General features: G+C 32.7%; 3 protein-coding genes across 3 annotated transcripts in view; 1 reads left to right on the top strand and 2 right to left on the bottom strand.

The window, feature by feature from the left end:
• LOC110999797 (BAI1-associated protein 3) overlaps positions 1 to 26,324 on the bottom strand; it is a 68,772-nt gene extending 42,448 nt beyond the window's left edge. The window contains exons 1-5 of the mRNA XM_022269027.2: positions 26,189 to 26,324; positions 20,619 to 20,883; positions 18,778 to 18,982; positions 11,597 to 11,789; positions 8,739 to 8,958 (exon numbers count right to left, since the gene is read on the bottom strand). Coding sequence (XP_022124719.2) covers positions 8,739 to 8,958; positions 11,597 to 11,789; positions 18,778 to 18,982; positions 20,619 to 20,772 — 772 coding nt within the window. The 5' untranslated portion in view covers positions 20,773 to 20,883; positions 26,189 to 26,324. The remainder of the gene's footprint in view (positions 1 to 8,738; positions 8,959 to 11,596; positions 11,790 to 18,777; positions 18,983 to 20,618; positions 20,884 to 26,188) is intronic.
• Positions 2,489 to 4,188, bottom strand: LOC123689125. The gene is made up of 3 exons (XM_045627935.1): positions 3,852 to 4,188; positions 2,894 to 3,749; positions 2,489 to 2,794 (listed from the first exon to the last, which is right to left on the bottom strand). Exons 1-2 carry the CDS (start codon positions 3,855 to 3,857, stop codon positions 3,294 to 3,296), a joined length of 462 nt encoding a protein of 153 aa, XP_045483891.1. The 5' UTR covers positions 3,858 to 4,188; the 3' UTR covers positions 2,489 to 2,794; positions 2,894 to 3,293.
• Positions 19,722 to 20,447, top strand: LOC110999796. The gene has a single exon (XM_022269026.2). It carries the CDS (start codon positions 19,767 to 19,769, stop codon positions 20,328 to 20,330), a length of 564 nt encoding a protein of 187 aa, XP_022124718.2. The 5' UTR covers positions 19,722 to 19,766; the 3' UTR covers positions 20,331 to 20,447.
• Positions 26,325 to 26,681: the final 357 nt, after the last annotated feature.

Below are 26,681 nucleotides of genomic sequence, written 5' to 3'. Positions count from 1 at the left end.
TAATTTTAAACCCATTTTCAAACATTGAATTAAATTTCGATAATGAATAATATATTTGGATTTATTGTTTAAGTTTGGAATCAATCTAATTTCCTTAGCATCCCCAACTGGTATATTTTCTGGACAAAGAGGTAAATCCGAATGTTCATTATGTAAATCCACCGGATACTCCAGATCTACTTCTAATATAAAACCTATTTCTGATGAACAGCTTACATTAAAATCTGTATCAGCACTAACCCATTCAAAACCACCTGTAGGTAGATATTGTGACATTGCCCAACCATAAAGATTATTGGCATCGAAATACATTAAGAATGACTCTTTATCTTTCGCATTATAGTCAGACATGTAAACATTATTGGCTTTTGCATAGCGAGTGCTACATTGCGAAACACCTCCACGAATTCCTGATTTAATAAAAGCAATCATATCTATATCAGTAAGTAATTCAATTTCTGTTTGAGTATGTTTTAACATGGCATCCCAACTTAATCCAGGTGCTGTATAGTAATGAGCCGGATCTAAATCGTATGTTTTAATACAAACACTCCTAAAATTTTCAAAAATATCTGCTAATAATAAAACATCCGTTTTTAAATAAAGATTTGAATAATCTAACATATTTTTACAGTTGAAATGTTTCCAAACATCTTTGGCGTGGTTATAATCTTCATTAGAAATAATGGAATCTGTGAGAGTACTATAAAAGTGTGAAAGTTCTGGAAGTTGATTGTAGTTTAATGTATCAAAATCTTTAATAAATTCATATGGAAATACACCTTTTTTAGTCAGTCGTTTAAAGTCTTCTGAATTGGGAAAGCATTTTGATAATTCTTTAAAATTATTATTGTTTAAATTTTTTGCTAAAGTATCTAAGCTACTGGGTAAAAATTTTAGGGAATCCACAAAACGTAAAGTTACATTACTGTTATTTATTTTAAGTACCTTTGAAAATGATATGTATTTTTCTTTATTTTGCGGGAGTACTTCTACCTGACCTTCATCAAAGTTTAAGGCGTGTACGATAAAATGTGCATCATAATGACTTAAATTGTGCAAGAAGACTGGTATAGTGTAAGGTACTCTAAATTTTTCTGAACAAAGTTTATGTACGACCCCAACAAATTCACCAGTAAACCAATCGTGGTAAATCATTGAATCCCCACCCAAAATTTTATCACAAATATAACAATGATTAGATTTGCTAATTATATCTTGTTGTATTGGTGATATTTTACTTGCAACTTTTTGAAAACCAATTTTTTTAACAATTGTTTTCAAATTATCTTTAAGTGATTCCATAAATTTTAAAGCACAATTTTCACCAGTATATGTTACATATTTAGACAACTTATCATCGAATGAGCATTTAATGTAGTATCCAAAACTATATACATTATGTTTTTGTACATTTATTGTATGTGATTTTGAAGGATCGTTTGAACATGATGCTAAAGGGCTCAAAAAAGCCTCAAAATCCGCATATATAACAAAAGGTAACATCAATTTACGTTGAAATTTATCAAAACTTAATTTACTTTCAGATACAATATCACCCCACCAATTTTTTTTATTTTTATCTGCGTTTGGTATTTGTGTACAAATATGTCTGCAATCATTTTTTTGATGGTTATTTAAACGTTCAGATGTTGAAAAATATTGTAAACAAAAGTCGCAAAGATATATAGCTTCCTTGGATTTCGAAATTTGACTACTTATTAACCTTGACATATTTTTTATATAACAATAATGACCGATTTTACCCTGTGTCAAATATAGTAAATTTATATGAGTCGGCATTTTATTCTTTGTAAAATACAATGGCCCGACAATACAATGTTTTTTTCTTTGTTCATTATATTCCAATCCAAAAACATTAATGCTAATATTATTGAGACTTTCAATTTTGTGAATATCGCTTAATTTAACTGGAAATTTAATATTACCAAATTTTAATTTATGACTGTATTTGGTGTATGATGATACTCTATCCGAATTTTTGTGCATTGGAAATAAAGCAGATAACAGTGCCCACTTAAAACATGCGTCATCGCTGTTTTTAACATTTATCACAGCTTTTTTTATTTTTATGTCATGTGGTAATTCAATAAAGGATTTTCCTCTTAAAGGGTTAAATTGATTCAAATTCATATCCAAATGTAAAATTTTTTTCAGACTCCACCCACTATCCTTTCTCTCGAATGAATTTACATAGTTTATTAGAGAATTCGTGAGAGTTGTATAAAATATATTCAAATCATCACCAATACCAACAATAAAATTCATTGATTGGAAATCAAAAGTGTTGTTTATCTGTTTTGTCTCCTGAACAAAGTCACCATATAAAATGAAATTTATTTTTAAAATTGTGTGGTCTTCTATAGATTTATTTATTATTGTAAATATTGTATCTTTAACTGACGCGAGAAATGAATCTGGTGTCTCAAACTGTAAATCATTTTGATTTTCTGAAGTTACTCTATAGGTTATTATTCTATTACCGAACGCAGTCTCAATTATCTTAACATTGGGTTTTATCGAATGTTGTATTTTATCTACATTATTTTTGTGTGCATTGCTCCTTAGATGACTAGCGAAATATTTTTTGGAAAAATTTGTATTACAAATACAACAAAATTTCGTGTTAGAATTATTACCTTCATTCGATGTTGATGGCTCTTGTGAAGACCGTGAAAAATCCATGGTAGGTCCAGATTTTATTCTTTTGATATCAACAGAGTTAATATCAACATCTGCTTTCCTTTTGGTTCCGCAACCCATTTGATCAACCCTATCGAATAAAATTTTGATTTATTTAACTGTTAGACTTGCGAATAGACATACTTAATCATAACAAAAAATAAGAAATATGATTATTAAATATACTCACAGTTTTCTTTCGAATTCCTCACATAGCTCCATCATTCTTTGATCATAAAATGAGTTATTTAAATCACCTCTTTCTATTTCATCACAAACATTAAAAAGTTCAATTGTATCAATGTTTTCAAATTCATGATCCATTTCTTCAAAAAAGACACTAACACATTCTTGAGACATTGTAAATATATATATTCGTTTCACAACTATTTATTTCGTAACACACTTTTTACCTTAATGCGCAAAGGTCTTCAACACAATTCACAATGATTGACTTTGTACAATGCAACATAATATTTATACTAGAGGACAACTGAAACATTACTTAATTATATAACGTATGGTATTAGAATTTGATAGTAAGTTAATTAATTACTAATAAGGTCATCACGTAAAGATACTAAAGGAACCTAATTTTTAAAACTATAATGTTTTACATTATCTTCCTCGGATATTTCCTTTGTTATGTTATATACTACGTCTTTTATCTGAAGATCAATGTTGGAATCGTTTTTCATGTAATATTTAACACGAATATCTGCATTTTTCCAATGTTGTGAGACCGGGATTTCTTTTAACTTTTTTAAACTATACAAGTCGATTTTCACAAGTATGTCAGCGTCCATTCCATCATCTTTGTCTGTTGATATATATTGAATGTTCCCCTCCTTTCCTGCACGGCCAACAGTTGAAGAAAGTCTAGCTTTTTTCTTCTTTCGGTCTGGTTCTTGAATAAAAAAGTCATCTAAACGACTGGTCCCCTTATTTTTATTTACGTGTATGTTCGAAACCTCTTCTTCATCAGATAAAACATAATAATTATAGGGTCTGAAACATTTTTCCACATCTTTCAGGTTGTATGAAGGCTGAAATATAACATTAACAAATCAAAATGTATTTTAAAAAAATTAATAAGATTTTATTAAAGAAACCTTGGAAAACAAATTTTAAAAATATAAATAACTCACCTCCATTTTTGATATTAGAACACTACACACTTTCTACACGTTGTCCTGTGATTCATACCACAATACTATATTTTTCTTTACAATATCTGTATTTAATAAATTAATGTTAATCGATTGTTACCTCAAATATTTATTAAACAATTATAAATTCATTATCATCCTAATGTTGTCGTTAAAAACAAATTAAAACTCAATGAAATAGCAAATAAATTAAGAGCTTAAGACCGGTACTCAGGTACCGGTATACATTTTCTTAACGAAGGTAATGGGATATCGAGGGAGCAATACTCAGATGGATACTGTTTACTAGCCTTTGATTTAACCCCCGACTTATCAGCTAACTTTAATATTCACTGGAATCTCATTCGTCATGGTAGTGTGAGAATGGAAGTAAGATTCGAGAACGCATTGACTGAAACAATTAACTGTGTAGTTTATGCAGAGTTTTCAAACATTATAGAAATAGATAAGAACAGAAATGTATGTGTGGATTATAGTAGTTAAGAAATGACTTTTATGTACTTATGATTAAATTGAGAATAATAAACGGAATGAAATATAATAAATAAAAATATGGTTTCTCATTAAGAGTTTCCCTACTTTTCTAAATAAATGCATATAAGATATCACATATGTTGGGATGACAATACAACGTGATGTTAGTTGAGGTGGATGATTGATAGGAATTGGAATTGTATTTAGTGCAATATATAAGAGTAGAAGGTCAAACGCGTTGGAATAAAAATGAATACATTAAACCTGCAAATGAGTCTCCATAAAATACATCCCAGCATCCAGTATAGCGTGTACCCCTCGAATCGCCTACCAATGCACGTACACTTACCCACATTTATTATATGCAATCTCGATCCTGACTCACAACCAGGATCTCATTGGGTAGCTATTCATATCAACCACGAAAAAGTTGGAGAATATTTTGATTCATTTGGACGTAAGCCTATTAGAGTAATAGCGGATTTTTTAAGAAGAAATTGTCGGGTATGGCGCTATAATACAGCTAGCGTTCAGGACATCTATTCTGCCTTTTGTGGGGAGTATTGTGTAGTATATTTGTACTACAAGTTCTGGGGTTTCAGCTTGGAAGATTACCTCAGAAATTTTTCGTATGACTCGCCAAGAAATGACATGACACTAGTAAAGTTGTATTGTAACATAATGCAAATAAACACATAAAACACGGAAATCATATTTTTAATGTTCAGTAAATCCTTTTCCCATCTGTCCTGGTGCATTTGCAGGTAAATGCGCATGGTAATTTGCTAATTATAGATACGAAACTGACTCGGTGATTAGTAAATGAGGATTTGGACGAGACGTTACATTCTTATTATGAGGTGATTAGTAAATCGATTAATTTGCAACGTATAGCAAAACCTAACTTCGAAACAGAGAGAAATATCGCTTCGGGAGTGAGTGCTATCGACTCAGCACGGTCTGTTTAGTGGGGAAAGAGACCAAACTTTTTTTTTTTTTTTTTTTTTTTTTTTAGGCGGGGACTGCCGCTGAGCCAGAAACACACGGGGGGTTAGGTTGACTGAGGCAGCGAGTGAGGCAGTCCCCGGCACGGGGGGTTAGGTTGACTGAGGCAGCGAGTGAGGCAGAACCCGGCACGGGGGGTTAGGTTGACTGAGGCAGCGAGTGAGGCAGAACCCGTGAATCCCTACTACTGATAGGTGACTAGGTGCTTTCTCAGAAATTTATAGGAATTTCTACCCCACAGGGCTTCACAAGAAAGTTTGTACCCAGATGTTTCATAATGAAAATTCGATATTCCAAGTGGGTAAGATTTTAAAAGGATCGAACAACAAAAGCAAGAGTAGTTACAGTATTTGCTTTTTATTAAACATTTCTAATAGTTGGTAAGTTCAGCTAATCAGTCTTCTGTGTCTGCCTTTGAAATTTGGATCTAAGGCACGGCGGTTCCCTCACGGCGTTTTCTTCCACCTGATATGAGCTGTTGTTGAATGCGTTCATAAATAGACAGTCGATTGGTGCATAGCCGGGGCTCGAACCTAAAACCTAATGGATGAGAGTCACGCGTTAAAGCTACCAGGCAACATTGCTCTATGCATTGGTGCATATCTGGTAGAAAGTACAAATCAAAAATCAAATTAAAATGTATTTATTCAATTTAGATGCGACTTAAGGCATGCTTATGAATGTCAAAAACGTTTACAAAATTCGCGAAAAAAAATGTTATCCTCCCTTTACATACAATAATTCAAAAGAAAATGTCATAAGCCACAACGTCATTTAAGTTACATAAGAAAAATAAAATAAAAATCTGTTCTGTGATTTACCACATTCACCATTACATTACAAATTCTTAAAGCACTTAAACAAGTTTTTTCTAATAGAACTAGAAGAAATGAACCTAAAAATCCCAAGCACCAAATCCCTTAAACTCAAATTAAACGTTTGTCTATCACTCTAATGTAATGGCAGGTAAATTAACATAATAACACACTTTTTCACTATCTATAACTTACAATACGAAATCATTACAATAACATCGAATAAACAATAATTTTCCCTCAAAAGAATCACGACAATTATTTACATACTTATTATTTATTTAATGACAACTATTTATTTATTTAATAAATAGTTGTAACTTATCATGTATGAAGTTTTGGAAGAAAATAAAGATTATTATTATTATTAGGTACTCAAAGACTGATAACGTTGTAATAACACATGGTTCTACAACACATCCCTCGTTTTGCATTTAGTTTATTCGGCCTAAAGATCTCGTTTAGTATCTGATTGCTAATAAATCAAAAAGAAATAAAAATATACGAATAATAATTTAAGTGTTAGAATAGGTAATATTGCCTTTGAGGCGTCTCGCCCGCCCACATGCTCTAAGTAATAAGCCAATTATACCGAAATAGCTCTAGTTGTTTGAAAACAAATATTTGTTTAAGAATTACTTGACGTCGAATAAATTTCTTCTCTGTATTGAATAAAAATGTTCATCTATTCTTTCCAAGTTACGGGACGTCAAAGTTGTGGAAAAGTATATTAAATCGACGTCCGCGTCGGTGCAAACTATTCGCAAGAAAACATTATTTATTTCATACTTATTTAATTGAAGGAATATTTTCAGAAAAAAATACAGTTTTATTTATCTGGTAGGTTAAATAAATTGCAAGCTGACTTACATCCACACGATTTTAAAACACGATTTTTCTAAAAAAACGCTCTATAAAAAGAACAATTTAAATTTACATTAAAAATATTTTCCGTTATAGAGAAACAACATGGAAGTATTATTTCGAGCATATATACGTAATTGATTTGCATTTTACGAACCCAATTCTAAGATATATGTAATGAAAATATTCAATTGTAAACTAATTATGTCCGCTTCTATAGCTTATTGGATTTGTTTATTTAAAGAAAACCAATACGCTACCGTTAAAGTTTGGGCCTCAGATTCATGTACGTAAGTAACACTGAAAATGTTTAGAACTGGCCAGATAGAAACATTGCTAATGAAAATTTTAGAACTCTTTGGTAACCAAATGTAGTATATTGCATTCATTTGTCATTTGTTTTTGAAAATTGGCGGCAAATTTAAAACTCTTGTTACACGTGTAAAATTTCATTTTCTAAACAATTTCAGTGTTACTAACTTTTATGATAATTTTAAATTTTTATCTATTAATATAAGTAGCTAGTTTGTAGCTTTCCGTGTGTGACACACGCCGCAGAGTTTTTGGGTCTATTGCATGCGGCTTTGCTTACGATGTTTTGTTTCAAGCTGGGGTACAGAATCCCAATGAGGTCTGAATGAATTATTATTAGGTCAAAACTATACATAATAATATTCGAAATGTAAAAAAAACAAAAGACAAAAGACGGGTTAAAAGATTTTCTTCTTCTTGTAGTGCCTCTCCACTATTAGAGGTTGGCAAAAGATTTTACGACTTCTATATTAAATACGTCAAGTTATATATACTAACCCAGTAACTATCACTATTCAATAATAAATTTAGAAGTATCAAGGGAATAACCGTTCACAAACTTGCGCGCCAGAGGCTGACAAAGAATCAAAATTATTGTCACGTTTCGCGAGAAAAACTCAATTTCGTAAAATTAAACACTATTGAGATCTTTATACGTAAACAGTTACTGTTATATTTAAAGCTTTTACGCCCCGCAGCTACAATTAACAACAGAGCGTAGGATTACGATGTTCTAGTAGCACCTTTCAAATCAAATTTACAATTAAAACTTATTTTGATAAAACTCAACTGCTTTATAAGTTTTGTAATTGTTTCTTGAAAGATCCTCGTAATACCACTCGATTAGGAAACTGTTTCTCACTGTAATTATATCAAGCTATCGCGGAATAAACGTAAAAGGAGTATTACGAGCATCTATAGCGTTGAATCATGTGCATCATAAGCATACCCCACTTTCACACCATTATGTAACACAGTCGAATTTGGTATACCTTAAATCTATTTAATATATTATTTCCTTTCGTTAATGTTGGAAGATTTATTGTATATATTATGTATTCCATATTTGGCTTTATTTTTTTTTATAATTGTTTTTTTATGTAGTTAACTTATGATAGATTACGAAATAAATTCAAGTTGAAATACACGTTTTCTTCGCTTAAACATTTTTATAAATGGGATTTTTTTTAATGGGACGAAGGTTAAGGCTACAAGTAGAGGGAGGGTAGATTTTTAAGATTTGTTCCTTAATTAATTACTTAATTACTAATCTATCCGTTGGACAAGGTATATGCTCACGTGACATAAGTCAAAGGTTCAAATGAAAAATATTCAGCGTTGCTTTCTCCGAGCAATTAAACTATACACAGATATATAGACGGATATTCCAACTTACCATTAGCGTCTTTAGCTTCAAGTCCATCAGCCTCTATAACAGCGCAGCCCAGCACTACCGTAGGTGGACGTTCACTGTCTGCAGCCCTAAGAGCCCTAGCGTGTACTTCTGGTGACACGCGAAAAGCCCGTCGGGCGTACTCAATCACTTCTTCCTTGTATGCTGCGAATTGACCGCCTGGGGCTGGTGCGCCTACTGCGTTCTCAATGCAGTATAGGACCTATGAAATAGCAGTAATAAAAATTTACTTGTACTACACCAAATAGCGTTGGGTAGGCAATAGGTATGTGACGAGTGACGACTTGATTAAGTCCGATCGGATCTGGTCCATCCGATCGGAGCATCGATTTCACTGTAGAAAAATCGTATTGCAAACCATAATTAAGTACAAAGTACAACGTTCATAGGTATATCTATATTAACCACCCAAAGGAAGCACAATTTAAAATGTTTGTTTATATTCCAAATGAAAATAATTATATAAATTATTATATTATTATTTTCATTTATAATTAGAGAACGCTTGCATGTATTTTAATAACAATTGAAATATAATTATCCCTTATCTATAGCATTGACATATCAAGGGTTTAAAATATAATAAATTAGCATATTCATAATAATTGTATTGTAGTTATAGACGTAATTTCTTACCTTCAATTTTGTGACGAAGATTAATTAAAGAAATGTTTGTTGCATTTGCGAATGTCAAGAAAACAAACCTTTTTTAATGTGACATAAATGTCAAATATTATCATTTCATCCGGTTTAGTACAATACAAATGTACTTTCATAAACGATTTACGTTTCTAATGAATGAAAAAGTACAAGATGCCGTAAGGATAAACGTACTTGTTTCAAAGAAGGAAAACAAAAATTCTTAAAGAAAAACTAGGGAGAACGTTAAATAATAACACTTCGTCGCATCTGTGAACCCACATTCTTTACATTTACGATAATGTTACAGGAATGTAACTAGTATATTTGACATTCATACAACAAAGTTAAAATGTAAGTGTTTGTTTAAATAATATATACCAAGTGAAACACAGCACTTACTTATGAATTCATCATCCATACACTACTTTTGTTTTATATATATTATATGGACAGGTTATATAGCTCTTGAGTAGTAAAAATTGAAATATTCGAAATTAAACAAAAAAACATGTTTCTGTATCTTATACAATTTAACTCATTAATAAAGAAAATCCAAAATACAAATATTGCAGTATGACTCAATTCTGATTTAATTAATAATTTATGATAAAGGAACAAAATGGAGACAACGCTTTGAAACGGACGAATAACAATTCTATTTACCTTCTTGCTTCTCGGAAAGGAAATTGATTCGGATTTAAATCCGTTAAAATGAGAACACGTCAAAACAAGTCAGATTGGTATTTCTTCCATATGTCAAATCCCCATAACCGTATTATGTTTTTAGTAGGAGCTAATGTTGTACACCATAATAATTAATATAAGTCTGGAGAGTGTTCTGAAGCAACAAATTATATTTCTGTTATGAATATAAATGACTAAGGGCCTGTTTCACAATGTCCGGATAAGTTCCAAATAAGCTAAGATAAATAGTATTTTTGCGTTTCAATAAAATAATATATATACATCATACGGCAGTTTTAAATAGGTAGTGTTTTTTATCGTTACTTGGCATTCAGTGTGTTAGTCATAATATGAGATAAAATCTACAGAAGTCATATTAAACAGAAAATACTAATTCAAAATTTCATTAGATTTTCTTGAAAGCTATAAAGCCATGTTTGTTGCCAGTGGCGTATTAGCTAAGTTCACAGAAAAACAAATACTACCGCGTTTTTGACAACCGCGCATCACCCACAAGTAAAGTATTTCTAAAACCTGGATCTTAGATTTCTGTATATGTTTTGTAATCATGTGTTTCACTTTCATTTGACAAGTAGGTGTAGCGTTCTGTGTTTTTCTATTGCATGCATAATAGGTAAGTATGTGATCAGGTCGCCGATATGCCTGACACACGCTGTCGGTTTTAAATGCCAGTTGCCGAACTACGTCTTCCTTCATATTTGTGTTTAATGAGTGCTACTTTGTACTACGTGCTATTTTCTATGTGCTTCTGGCTGTACAACCAGAGTTCCAATCTAGGACCGCAGAGATAAGAGCAGCACGCTGAAGCCAACATTGGTCATTTGACCAAATTGAACAATAACAAATCTGCTTGTAGTTGCTTAATTGTATTTAATATCCGTAAACTTATTAACTCAAAGCAATCAAAAGGGAAAATAGAATTGACTACAAAAAAATGAAACAGGTGCAAAATATACCCTGGTCCGGCCTGTCACGATGTCTTTAATGTAAATTTGTTCATTATTTCAATAAGAAAACGCCTGACACCGGAAAATGTTTTCAAGTAGAAGGGCAACATTGCGTCTTACAGACGTGAAGATATTGTGAATAACATACAATTTATTTGTTCAGAGGCAAGAGACTTGTCCTGTGTATTTGTTCACCTCATATTCGGACTGCGTGAAAGAATTTCGTAAAATACACTCAGTATTTTACGAAATTCTTTACAAAATCTGAGCAGTGTTGGCCTGGTGGCTGCAGGTGCGACTCTCATACCTGAGGTCGTAGGTTCGATCCCGGGCTGTGTACCACTGGACTTTCTTTCTATGTGCGCATTTAACCTGATTTTTTTGATTGAATGATTGAATCTGATTTTTTTCTTTACAAAATCTATAATCACAATATTGTTATTATTAGGTTCATTGATCAAATGGCGTCTGTATAAACATTGGTATAACCTTTTCCTAACCACTGACCACTGTGCACTCCGATTCTAGTTCGTTAATTTAAATTACCTCAGTGTAAAGATGTTCATGTTCTTTGTGCGACAGCTGAGCCGAGACGCTTGGTAAGCCCAGATCATGAGGAGCAGGCGGTGGACGTTCAGCTCTAGCTTCAGCCAAACGCAGGGCAGCTAGCCGTCGATTTTCTTGTCGCCAAGATAGAGCCGTGAAGCTTTCGAAGTATGAACCATCGGTGTCTTGAACCCTACGAAAAGAATAAGCTAAGTTATTAAAATTAAACAAGCGAATTTATACCGGCTGATTGATCAGGCAGTCTTGACCCATAGTTAGGTATTTGAATTCTTCCAAATAATTTAAAGTTTTATTTATTTACAAGAAACACAATCGTAACAGGTGATTCTAAATCAACTAGAATGCAATAAAAAATCACAAACAAATTAAGAAACCAACATAAGAAATTAATTAGGAAAAATAAGCTAAAGAATTACGTTATAAACACTATCGAGAAACATTAGAACTTTTGTTAGTTCACTCAACGGAAGATAAAAAGGTCCGTTAACTGTCGAATCATATATATTTTAAGAACGTTAGTTTTAGCTGTGTGCACGAAGCTGAAGTATCCATCAGGCACATTGGAGCTAAGGCACTGTAGTACTAATCAACTGTCCTTGTCCTACAATTTTATTAACACATTTAATGCTTAAACTATTGATACAACGTAATTGCCAGAAACCAATTTTTTTTTAAGGCGAATTCGATATATTATGAATGTTTGAAAATATGTATGAATATTTATTATTATTTTTATTATAAAAAAATATTTTTCGGATCCGAGTGGTCGGCATACAGCACATTTGGTGCCGAAAACTCGGATCCGAGTGGGCGATACCGCTGCTATAACCCCGCTCCACTCGGACCCAAAAAAGGGCACTTAATGTGATAAGTACGTCGCAAGTTCGTACTCACATTTTAAATGAAATACAATCTCGGCAAACTCTAAGCTCGTGGTAGCCCACATAACCAAGAATAAATATGGTTGGATACATGAGAGGGTAAAAAGGGTACACATTGTACGTCCTAAGACAGATGTGCCTAAAACAATTGTTTTGTACCCGCTTCAACATCAGCGTATACTTAGAGAGCCCACTCCACTATACTCCTGTGATTACTCACAAAAAAAAATTTATTCGTCTTATTCTCAATATTATTCTTGCTTCAAATGATGCAATGATGAATAATAAAATATTTTAATCGCATAGCGTATTTAAAGATGAAACATTAGATATGTAACGTATAAGTAGGATCAATGTTTTATTTATTCTAAAAAAAAAAGTTTTACATATTTCTCGATGGAATACTATGAAAATTCTTTTACAAAAGATTCCTCTTATTTCTGGTATCTTTTGTTATCGTGGAGTTAGGAATGGCGAGTCTAGAGAACTAACCAAATAACGCAAATATTGTACTGAGAATATGTAGGAAATATTCAAATAAGTCTAACAATATGTAAGCGCTGCAATCTTATCATATTTTACTGTATTATATGTCAAATAAAAGTGCAGAAATTACTAAAAAACACTAAACTTAAGCCTGAAAGGTTACAAATTCAAATTCTAATTAGTTATTAATGTAAATAAAAACAATACAAAAGACAAAATGACAATATTACAACATACAGAGAGAAAAAAACGTTAAACTTTAATTTTAAGCAATCAAATCCAGGTTTGGTAAAAAAAATTTAAGTAATCGTAGAATAATGTTAATAAAAATAGTTTTGAATTGAATGCTGAAAAGTCTCACTGCCCTATACAAGTAACATATTTTTGCTAAGCAAGTGATGTGATTCATAAGTTTATAATGCTTATACATTGTATCGCGGCGCCCAAGGCCCAAAACTAGTGTACCATACAAATTTCTCTCAAAGCGGCGATAGCTCAGTCATGCGTTTCATTGGGTCATACGATTTGGAATCTCTATTCTTATTTTTGACTTATATTAATCGTTTTTATTCTTTCAAAGCTGTTACAACGAAACGCAATTATGTCTTGGTTCGCAAAATATAATATGGCTTAAAATAAACATTCTCATTTTGGTTTTGGCGCATACTTTGAACGTATAAAAATATGGTTTAAAAATGCATTTTCTACGATTTTGATTTCGTTCCTCTTTTATTCTTGCATTCGCGAGATTATTCATAAAAACCTAACAGAGCAAAATCAATATACCTCTACCTCGAGAACTTTGTAAATACACCGGTTATTTTTCAGATTCCAAACACAATAGCTCCATTATTATTTTTCTCAGAAATGTTTCACGCATTCTCTTTCTGTTCATAGTCCTTTACATTTTCTTATTCATTCGTATTTCGTACACATCATACTTCCAATATATTATTACGTTTTACACAAAGAGGTTTGGGTCTTATTTTTGGCTGAGCAATAACCTAAATATATTTCTGATCGGTAAATGTAATAGGTTGAATACTTTTTCGGGATAAAGAGGGGCTTAGACAGGGATCTAGTCCTTATCTACCTGTTCGGTTAGGAGTTACTGGAAACAAACGTGGACACAGGCGATCCCTCATACGGAAGATTAACTTGGTATTATACACAAAACATGTGGCGCTACCTCCATCTGTTTTCTTGATCACTAGCTTTATAGGTAAAATGGTGTCTTGCACTGTAAATTTTTCGTCTTTGAATTCATTTTTCTTCACCATATGGGCATACAAAAATATCCATTAGCGTAGGTGGACTTAATTTTCAGGCAGAAGAATTATTTTCAAATATTATGTGTCTCCATAAATTTAGTCTTGTAAAAAATCGCTAATCCACATATTAAAATGTAACTGTGTCACCGTGCTATTCCTATACGTTGTGTAGAATAACAAAATAATTTTAAGTAGGTCAATATGGTGCGACCTGTTGAACGCTCCAATCGTCAACCCCCATGACCTCCCCCTGTATCATGTTATGCGTATTTGAGGACGATTAATTTACATTTGTTGCGTAGTTTCGTGAATTCATAAGCTTTGGGTATATTTCAGCGTTCGAATTTTGAATATTTTTTTTCGGAATCCATATAAATTCTGGTCTGTTACGTCATTATAGTATATCTTCAATACAAAGTCGCGTTGGTGAATGAAGAGATGCTTAACCAGGCTTTGATTTTTTTACTAGCTCTATGCTGTTGTTAAGATATCAGCTGCTACGTTAACTTAGAATAGAAAGATTTGTCTCACTTCTTTTAGTGGTTACATTTGTTTAATCATTATAGTATTTAGAAGTATACACTATACGTACGCGTATACACTATACACATTTTAATATAATCCTGCAAATTGTCAACACGTTCCTTAATTAAATATTGGCCACCTCAATAAATAGATAAACTGTATCAAGAGCGAAGTAATTGGATTTCTCATGAGTAGGATGTACACTGCCTCCATAATTGTCCCTGGTTATATGTATAAAGCAATTTCAGGACTTCCTTTGAAATATGGAGTGTATAGGAAAAGGGCAAGTTTATATTTGCCTAGCTAGTTTTTTTACCACGATGTCAATACATCTGCGTCATATCGTTACAGACTCGTTTCCTGGCATAAAGCATAGACTAGAAAAGCAAGCGTACAACTGCACAGACTACATACATTCGCTAAATTCTACCGTTTACACATTATTTTATGCTTTAAATTACATTTTATTACAGATATTATAGCAATGAAATTACATCAATAGAACATCTCCTCAGTCGTTTAGTATAATTATAATTTAATAACTAACATAGAATAGCCAATTATAACAGTCAGCCGAAATTTATAAACGTATCAAATAAAATTAAAAATTCTTCGAAAATTCAATAAAATTTTTGCGGTAATCTTCACAAACCCAGACTAAGATAAACCAATTGAGATATTTAGACGATTACTTTTGAAACCAACTTGTTGGGAATAAAAATTGATTGCATTTAGAAGGGTTCGGTAAATACGGCTAAAGACTTTTAATCAACTACCATTCGATTGGTTGAAGCCCCAGTTGATAAATGAACTCATCTAGCAGCGGGATACCGATGTCCATAATATTACAATCATTCTATTTTTATCATAAGACTAGCTAACCCGGCTGACTTCGTTTTTTTCTTACAATCACATCTTTGTTACTTTAGTTAAACTTATTTTATTATTTCATTATCACAATTTTTTTTGCAAGTACAGTTATGTTTTATTGCATTGCAAAAGAGGAACATCAGTTTTACACATTAGGCAAGACAAAGTCTGGTTATGCATCTCCTCATTCACTTCAAGATTAATTATTTATTAATTTATTTTTGAACTGACAAAACGATTTCGTCGAAAACCCACCCATGTTGTTTGCATTCGTAAAATTTATTTATTTATTGGTATTCGATAATTTATTCGATTCTGCTACTCGGAACGGAGAAGAATCAATCAAAAAAGAGATAACTAACATTGGTTTGGTAATACAGAATATTTAGGGCCTGTTTCACAATGTATGGATAAAGTGCCAAATTGCTATGCAACACATAAATTATTCGAAAGTTAAAAGTTCCAAATAAGATACTTCAAATTTCATGACGTATAGCGCTATCTGACAGTCGTGAAACGCAAAAATACTATTTGTCATACCAATAAGTAACAAATAGCTTATTTGGAACTTATCCGGACATTGTGAAACAGGCCCTTAGATATCTATTTTTATGGCATCTATGACATATTTTCATATCATAGTTTGAAAATTAAACTGCGGTAGACAATATTTGAAATTTTGATTGAAACAGGATCAACACACTGGTAGACGGCCTATAAATGAAATAATATATATAATATAGATATGCCTTTAAGAATTGCTGCACTTGAACCCTTATTTGTATTGTGGTTCACGATATCTACTGTGAAGTTGTTTTTATAAAAAAGATAGAAATGCATATTATACCTCAATAATTGTTAAAGGATATCTATATTATACGGTCGTCATATTTATACTATATGTTGGGACTTGTGAATCTGAGTCGTGATCATGTGTTTTACTTAATAGGCAGCCTTTGCCTTTTTAACCGCCAAAAATCGGCTCCTATTTTCCTCCTCATCGGTTTCCTGACGTTGTTTCCCTCGTACGATCGCTAATCAAATGCGCACATAGAAAAAACATCTATATGTGCACACCCGTAATTCGCACGACTTGAGGGTTGAGAAGCGCGCTAAATCTACTAAGCCAACACAGCTATAAAAAATTCGAAAGTGCAACCAGTTAATTGTTTCCATTAAGTAAGGCTATTTACCTCTTATACGCTTTATTGTTTATACTTTTGAAAATGCGCATTGGATACCCTTTCGCGGCGCGACTATTGTGCATACCCATTAAAACCCCAAGGCCCCACCAACGATCGCTCTAGGCGGGATCCGCTTACCGATTTTTTATTTATTTATTGGAACGCGCTATATTTTATCTTCAACCATGGCGGGTGAATTGCAAAACTATATGTTGAAAAAACCAAACTATCTTTGGCTTAAAACTGCAAAATACGTATATTTAACGAAAGACAAAACGACTTATAAGAAACAAAGATTTAAACTATTAATATTGGCATGTTCAAATAAACTGAGATCGAGAACGGACACAGCAAATCACCAGTAATCATTGCAAGCGTTATATTCTTGGGTTTTACCCCTACGGTTTTCTTGTTATCTCATGTCGCATGAGAATTTAATTAATTTCTTCTATTGGCATACTACGTATATATTTTAATCATTTGCTTGCTACGTACATATTTTGTCCAAATTAATTGGAAATTGAAATTTGGTATTACACATACTTAAATTTACCGATTACCAATTATAGACTCAATAATTGGCTGAAACAGACACTAAAACGTTGAGCCGATATTATTACGTCATCTATGGATTAAATCCAGTTTCCGCGTAATACTAATATGGTAAAGAGAATAACGAAGTACGAATTAAAATTAGTATTGCTGTTGGAGTTGGTCCCGATCTACACTGAAAAAGAAAGAGAGGGTGGCACTAAAGGGAGAATTTCGGGATTGGCGATTTGATTTCTGGCATCGAGAATGTCCATAGGCGGCGGTATCACTTAACATCAGGTGAGCCTGTTTGCCCCCTGTTCTATAAAAAAAATATGATGGATTTTACTCGTGCAGATGTCCTTTATGTCATATTATATGTCATATTTTTCAAGTGTCTACAATTGTACAACTTTATGCTTACACGTGTTTTAGAAATTATAAATATATATTTAATAAAATGTAATAGTTATAAAGGACGGTGTTTTCAATTTTATTAATTAGCCCTGTTAGAATTATGTTAAAGCAGTAAACAGCCTCATTATTTTTTATTTATTTTGTATATAAATATTTAAACCAAATATATCAATACACATGCCCTAAAATGTTTGTTTCCTCCTTCAAAGCATTTTAACAACGAAGACCATTCAATCAAAAAGTCGAATAATACAAATTGGTTGTCAATACAAATGTGACTCACTGTGCCAACATAACAATGTCCTAATCTACGAATTCATTAGTCTGTCTCCGTTCGCACGTCGTTGACATATTGTTGTGTTGGCATCATTGATTCCCAATTCCCTTGTGATTCATGATATCTAGTTTCATGTGGTTTACCCTTTACTGTTCTGAAATAATTAGACGATCTTATATTTTGTTTGTATATCTTAGAAATACGAAACGATTTAATAGCGAATATTGTTTCGAGTTTTTGTTTCCCATCAAACAGGCCATGGTTTTTTCAGACTGCTTTACTAGATATCTATAAAAATTAACGTGTTTCAACTGTAATTACTTAAAGTAAATGAGTTTTCAATAATTATTTTACCGTAGCAATATATCTTTCTATATTACCTCTTTTTAGGAAAATATTAGTTAAGAACTGCTGAAAAATAAAATGAAAAATTTGAAATACGTTTTTTCAATTACATTTCTTCCCAACTAAGCAATGAATTGTGCCAACGTTAGGTGTTCCTGGGAGGCAGAGGAGGAGAATTGAAAGCAATGTTATCAAGTATAACTTAATTTTACAATTGAGTTTATTCTTTATACCTACTATGATAACATTATCCCTGTAATGGAAAACCTTAGTAGACCTATAATTTGTTTTATACCCGTATATTTACAACTATGAACTATATAATTGTGCAAATTACAAAATAAAAACTATTTTATTTGCCCGGAATACTTACCCGGAATTAACAGAGTTATCGACTTCAGGCCAAGACAGGCGACGCTTGCAGAAAGCCATGGATGGTTTTTCTGGTGGTTGTTGGTGTCGAGCCACGCGCAACGATCCACCACGCCTTGGAGCGGAGGCTGGAGCCAGGCAATCCAAAGTCCTCCTTCGAGCGTTCAGAGCTGATGCACCTTCCGTTGGTAAAACTCGAGGAAATCCTAAGAACATAAAATAATAATATGTTTGGGAGTTTATATGTCATTTGGTAACTTATAAGAGTTGGCTGCTTAACTAACCTTAAATGTATATACATTGTTGTATATGACTAATAAGTGTTTTGTGAACATCTATGTATATACAATAAAATAATTTATATACATAGATGTTCACAAAATACTGTAAATATATAAAGGAGAAAAAAAATCATTCCTAAAAAATATATGAAGCATAAAACTGAAGCAAGAATGAAATATTAATAAAACATATCCAAGAGACCTATTATATTTCAATGTTGTAAAATATGTCTTAGTATATTAAAACATTGGAACCGTGAAGCATTTAGTTTGCTTTTGATCCTAGCTCGTGAGCAAATAGAGCGCATACAATAGAACAATATAAAAAATATGGAACTACAATTCTTTATTGAAACGAGAATTTAAGATCGAAATAGCTAAATACCTATGTACATGTGTTTGTATTGAAAAGGTTACCTAAGGTTTTTTTATGATATATGTAAACTCATACAAGTTTTGCATATGTAATTAACCCTTCAGTACAAATTCAACGCGGAAGAGAAAATCTTAATCCAGTTTATAAAAGAGCAAATAATCCTTCGTCTTTGATGAACCTCTGAGTTGGTGGCCTTCTATGTAAATATCAGCTCCTTTCTACACCGGTTTTATTAAAATAAGAAACGTTTGTTTTAACATGTGCTGCCTATAAATATTGAATTCGGATTTGACAAAGTATCAATCAACATTTGTTCGTTGAATCAGTAACAAGATGTTCAAGTTTGTAGCAGTCGTCGCATTCCTCGCCGTGGCCACCGCGTCACCCGACCCGGCCACCATCATCAGTACAGCTCCTTTGGGCTACTCGAATGGATTCGCCCCAGGCCTCACCTACACCGCAGCCAGCAACTTCTACAACCCTTCTCCACTGGTCTACTCGTCCCCGGCTTTGGCCTACTCTGCTAACTACGGCTACCCACACTTTATCAAGAAACGGTCTCTGGTCAACAGCTACTACGCATCCGCTCCTTTGGCCTACGCAGCTTCTCCCTTGGGTGCCACCTACGCCGCTGCATCTCTAGCCAGCCCCTACGCCAGCCCCTACACCACCACCTACGGCGCTCCTCTGCTACACTCTAGCTCAGTGTACGCCACTCACTTGATCAAGAAACGTTCCGCCCCCGTCATCGTGCCCTCAGCTTCCTACATCGCATCAGGAGCCTACCCCGCCTACTCCACATACTCTGCCGCTGCTCCCATCTACTCTTCTTCCTACTACTCCTCTCCCTACTACACTGCTTCTCCCTTCGCCTACACTCAATTCATCAAGAAGTAAGCGCGTAAACAAATTGCGCATTTACAATAACATAGGACGTGCATAATAAATACCTTGTTTGAGACCTTTGTACATTTTTTGAGACGAATGTGTAAATAAAAGTCACTGACAAAATAACTCTGGTTTTACTCAAATTAAAAATCCAAAAGGACATCACCCCACATACAAAACATGACAATATTTCTCAAAATTGAATGTAATATTTGTTTACATATTATGTACTTTGAAACTTCTAGATATGTCGCTGACTATCTTTTTATTATTTTATTATAAAAAAAGGAAACTCACCTCTCATGGTTGCAGCTGAGGACTGCGGTTGTTGTTGTGACTCCTCAGCTGACCGATGTCGTGATGGTGGAACTCGGCGCGGAGATAGCGCCAATCCTGCCACACTGTCTGCCACTCCCGCCACATATTGGCTTAAGGATGATAGAAAACTCATCGTGCTTACACTATGCGCATGAGTCACCAAATGGTTCTGAGCTATTGTCAATTTTTAATGACACACCCAAATCTTATTTGCACATTGTTTTCGAACCGACACGTTGAGTACCTGGAAAGAGGAAAACTTTGATTAATCATCAAACTTTAAAAAGTTAAAATTATATTTAATATTTTAAATCACAATAATTATGAAAACTCCAATGCTGGTGACATTTATCTGGTATTATTACCTTACTTGGAAGCCGCGTAATGTCTGCACTTTAAATTAAAAATTTATTTCATGCAACTTCACTTCTCAAATTATAATGACGACATTTCCTATTGATAATATAATAATAGTAATAATATTTTTTAATTATTTAATTTTAAGGTAAGTTATTAAGTATATTTTTAAGTATTTTGATATCTTAATTACAATTTATTTAAGGAATCGAATAGATGAATAACAAATATTTAAAAATATAATAATAAAATAAAGTTTAACAACGCACGATCAACATTATGTACTTAATAGTGATTAATCATTTCTCAACTACCGTATGCTTACTACTGTCCTCAAAAAATAACGTTATAATCAGAGATGAAGTTGCTCTTTATATAATTTTAGCTAAGCACATTTACTTAAGTAAAATTACAGTTCATAAGATCAGTAAGAGGGAATAGAACTTCACTTGAGAAATGTAGTTTTGCAGAGTAACCACAGTTACAATCTAGAAGTAATTCCATTAAGCCTCGAGCTACGGCCGGTGTGTGAGCTTAATCTCGGTCACAATATTGGAAGATGGCCGGCAAAGGTCTATTCGTTATGTCGACCACAAATAATTAGTGAAGCTTTGTTTTCCCAATGACCCTTTCAACTAGAACAGTTTGTAAATTATTTCAAACAGAGCCCATTTAAGGCGTGTAAACAAAACACGCCCGCAAATGCAGCCTAGTGTTAAACAGACATGACAGTACTTCAATTGTCAATGTGACAAGGAATATAATATATATACTATATAAAACAAAACACGCCCGCAAATACAGCCTAGTGTTAAACAGACATGACAGTACTTCAATTGTCAATGTGACAAGGAATATAATATATCCCTATAAGTCAGGTTTAAGTGTATCACTTCAAATATCAAGAAATAGCAGATAAGGGTTTGAGGATAATAATTATATATTAGTAAAAAATAGTGGCGCTACAACCTCTTTAGTTCTTGGCCTCAGAGTTCAGAATCTGTTTCATGATCATTTTTAAATCTAATAGGCAAGTAGGTGATCAGCCTTCAGTGCCTGACACACGTCGTCGAGTTTTTGGGTCTAAGAAATGTCGGTTTCCTCACGAAGTTTTCCTTCATCATTCGAGCAAATGTTAAATGCGTACATAAAAAGAAAGTCCATTGGTGCTCAGCCGGGGATCGACCTCAGGTATGAGAGTCGCACGCTGAATCCACTAGGCCAACACTACTCAATAAATATATATTAATCACGTGAAAATAACACAGTCAATCTCCCATGTATCCTCGATAGTAAGGAGTGAGAGAAAGAAGTGGAATCAAATTTGAAAGAAGTAGTTGAGTGAAGTCCCGTAAATTCCCCGAAGGGCAATGGGGCAAATAGATTTTATTCATCATGTTTGTTATGTTCTCACAAACTGTTATGGTTTTCAAGAATAGAACCTTTGATTTAGTTCATTTATTTAACATTAATAAAAATTGAAGTCAGAGTACAAACAAATAGAACTATCTCACTTGGAACCCGCAGTTAATCTCTACATTAAAAGAACATAATGCAAAAATTCTTAAGAATCCTTAATAGGCTTACTATAGGCATCTCTGATCTCTGAACTTAGCCGATCATAACCTACCATACCCAGAAGTAATAGGGCCGGGTACATGAGTGTTTACAAAGAATACACTCCATACAGTAACGGATAGGTAACGGGTAAATTTAATTTGTACTCGCTGTAACGAGACAGTATTCAGTTTTATATTTAATTTCTTCATATTCACATTGCGTTGCACACCAAGTAATTTCTAACTAAAGCATTGTATAAAGTTATGTATGCAGTAATACTTCAAACTACAAGCTATTCGAAATATGAACGCCATATTTTCATTGAGCCTTTTTGTATTTCTTGTTTATGTAGTGCGCAAAACCGCTAAACATACTGACAGATCTCTTTTAACTCTAAAGCCCTTGCCAACAATGAACATAAATGGTATTGTATGTAGAAATACGTGACCATAAAAGCAATTAATATTTCGCTGAAAATCTAACTTTTAAATGTACCGTATAATCCGACTTTTGTACTCAATATTTTGTTGACTAAACGTGTTTTTTCTTTACTTTGAAAAAACCTCAACTCAGTTTTGTAGTAGGTAATTGCTATTTTCTGTAACTTAAATTTCTTTTTAATTAGGAATTTTTACATCTTTTACATTGTTACTTTTATTATTATATAAAAAAGATTTGAATTCGTTACAAGTGTACCTACTTTAAAGTCTATCCACTTGTGCTTCCCACACACTTTGAAATCTAGTTTCGTTAAGCTTATCTTAATATATATATTTCTTGTGTGCGTGTGTATGTGACTGAACTCCTCCTAAACGACTGGACCAATTTTGATGAAATTTTTTGTGTGTGTTCGTGGAGATTCGAGAATGGTTTAGATTCACAATTTTGTCCGCTGGACAATGTTTTTTTTAATTAATTAGTAGTTGTTGATTTTGGAATGTTTTACATTGGATCCGACAGACGGCGCTACCATCGCACTGTCAAATTTTAAATAATATTCGAATTTTAGTCTGTCCCGACAGTTAGCGCTGCGATCAAATTAAAAAAAAGTTTTGTTATCATTGTGTTATTGTAGACCATGTGCTGGATCGTTAGATATTGTCATAACATTTGAATAATAATTTTCATCAAAATGGTCCAGAATGTTTTAGCTTATTAAAAAAAGTTTGAAATTTTCAAATTAAAGACGTATAAACAGGACAACGTCTGTCGGATCCGCTAGTTATTATTATATATACTGAAATGACTGAAACTAATGTTGACTTCAAATTCGATATTGTATTAAAAATGTAACATAAGCTGATTAACCTCTAACACATAAACTAAGACTGAAACGCAGGAAAAGTACTTAAATATGATAATTTAATAGTTAAGTTAATCATATCAAACAAAACGAATAACGTTTGTAAGTTGCGATACAAAAAACTAAGAAGAGCTTAAGCCAAGTGATCTCGAAATATAATTATTGTATTATATTTATTAAAATATATTCTTATAATGATTCTACAGAAGTGGTTTTGGCTGTAAGTGTTATAAACGTATATTTACTAGGAAACCGTGATTTCCCATCCACCTTTAGATTGTGGTAAGTCTCATCACTTAGCAGTGTGTAATTGATGAGATAATTAATTAATTTTAATTTTAATTATTAAAAGGCCGGCAACGCACTCGCGAGCCCTCTAGCATCGAGAGTGTCCATGGGCGGCGGGGCGGTATCACTTAACATCAGGTGAGCCTCCTGCCCGTTTTCCACCTGTTCTATAAAAAAAAATGAATTTTTTTTATACCATTTCTGATTAACAATTTTGACATCGTTATACAGGCTCTTAAACCTAAAAGTCTATAACTTAACAAAAGAGCGTACAAATTCTTAAAAGACCGGCAACGCACTCGCGAGCCCTCTGGCATCGAGATTGTCCATTTATTTATTGCATTTTAGGAAGATTTACTGTATTTTAACAGAATATAAATTATTATATTTACAATAAAATAAAAACAATACTAATTACAAATCTCCACCTATACATAACGCATAAATAACTTAGGGAGATAGGAAGAATAAAATTAACAATGATGGATTTATAAAACTACGAAAGAACTACAAGATACTTATATAGTGACTTATATAGTATTTAGTACAGTAAGAATTAAACTCATATTAACGTATAATAGATATATCGTTATCATGAAAAGGTTAAGTTTCAGCTCTAAATGAGGCCTAAATCAATAAGGTACGCCAAAAAGTTGCGAACTACGCCCTACGCCTAAGTATTGTTGATAAAGTAAACAATCCCGATTCATTAAGACTTATCACCCATATTGCTGTTTACATATAAAACAAATGTTATTGGAAGATAAAAGTTTGGAGCCGATAATATCAAGTGTGAAAATGAAACATCTGTTTTTTCCGCTTTACAGTAAAATCATTTATTTCTCATATTGTTCATTTTAAACTTTATTTCATAAGTTTAAGCCAATCAATGTTTTTTTACGTATTTAAACTGTAAACACGTAATTCAGTTGTGTGTTATTATTCAAATTAACACAGTTAATGACTACCTAGAAGATAAAAACGCTTGGCAATAGTTCTAATTATATTGTTATCTTGGAAGTGTTGTGAATATGTATGTAATGGTGAATGTGGTAAATCACAGAACAGATTTTTATTTTATTTTTTACTTATGTAACTTAAATGACGTTGTGGTTTATGACATTATCCTTTGAATTATTGTTATGTAGAGTGAGCGTAAAACTTGCTGAGTTTCTTGCCCGTTCTTCTCAGAACAAGGCCTCCTGGTAGTTTTGCGAACGGATGGCGTAGTTTTGCTCTTTCGCGAATTTTGTAAACGTTTTTGACATTCATAAGCATGCCCTAAGACGCATCTAAACTGAATAAATGAATTTTGATTTTAATTTTGTGCATGTTATTATATTTATAGTAACATGTCAATTAAATCTAGTTTCGTTTATTTTAATCTAATTAAACTATGAATAACGGACTATTTGTTACGAATAGATCCTCTTTTAAACTGTAATTTGAAGGATGTTCTATTTCAAATATTAGTATGCACAAGCTGAAAACATTATAAAAACGTATATCAAAAATGTATGTCTACAACTTTGCATAAAAAATATCGAAGCAGTCATTGATTTTTAGGTTAAATATGGCAATGAGGTGAGCTGTAATTTATATTTCGATGAGACATATTACTTTAATTTTTGCAGACATTCCTTAATGGAATTGGGGAAGATCAGGTGCGCCTTTCAGCTAATAGATTTTTATTGTAACACAGCGACTGCCAATTACTATGGAAATTTCCAAATGTAAGAAAATTATACACTTTTAAATACATTACTTTAATACAACTTATTATATTAATAATTAATTTTATTGTAAATTGCGCACTTACTTAAAAATATCATTAGATATCGCACTGTTTATGTTTACGAATTACGTAAACAGTTTACATATAGACATCTATATTATCTACTCATTTATGCACACAAAAGCAATGGTTTGCGTAATCATAAGAAATTTAAAAAAATAACAATACTTACGTAAATATAATATAAGATAGGATATAAGTTTTAAAAACAAAAACGGTAGCGAAAATGAAACAACGCTTACGTACCTCACCCGATGTTTTCCACGTAAACAGCTTCACCAAGCTTTACATCGTTTAGTTTAGATGATTAGTGAATGAGAGAGCTTTGATAAATGTGCAATTTAAACGCGGTCGCAGCGCGGGTTGTGAGGTCGAACGCTAGGGCGGTTGGGCGGCGACTGGCTTCCCCGCAGGGCGGCAGCCTGCGTGCTCCTTCGAGCCTCGCCCGGATACGCTTCCTGTTGATTGTGTATGCGACAGGTGATGCCAAAAGCTTTCATTTCAAACTTGAATAACATACCATGTTTATAATGTTTATGATTTGTTGAAAACATTAATATTTATTGTTATTTCTGTAACTGTATTTTACTACACTTTTTTTTTAATTAACAGAAATTTAACAGTCACGAAAGATTTCTCTATATTCAGTATATTTTATAGTGAGAATTTGTTTTAGGTACATTAATACATTAAAGGAATAGGTTTTACATACTTTGTTATACAGGTGAGTATCCATATG

Source organism: Pieris rapae, chromosome 4, assembly GCF_905147795.1.
Source record: "Pieris rapae chromosome 4, ilPieRapa1.1, whole genome shotgun sequence".
NCBI classification, from domain to species: domain Eukaryota; kingdom Metazoa; phylum Arthropoda; class Insecta; order Lepidoptera; family Pieridae; genus Pieris; species Pieris rapae.
The sequence above is the reverse complement of the archived record's forward strand: the minus strand, read 5'-3'. Positions and strand labels throughout refer to the sequence as shown.

Coding starts and splice junctions, on each gene's coding strand:
- LOC110999796 (XM_022269026.2), top strand. CDS start 19,767: ATGTTCAAGTTTGTAGCAGTCGTCGCATTCCTCGCCGTGGCCACCGCG.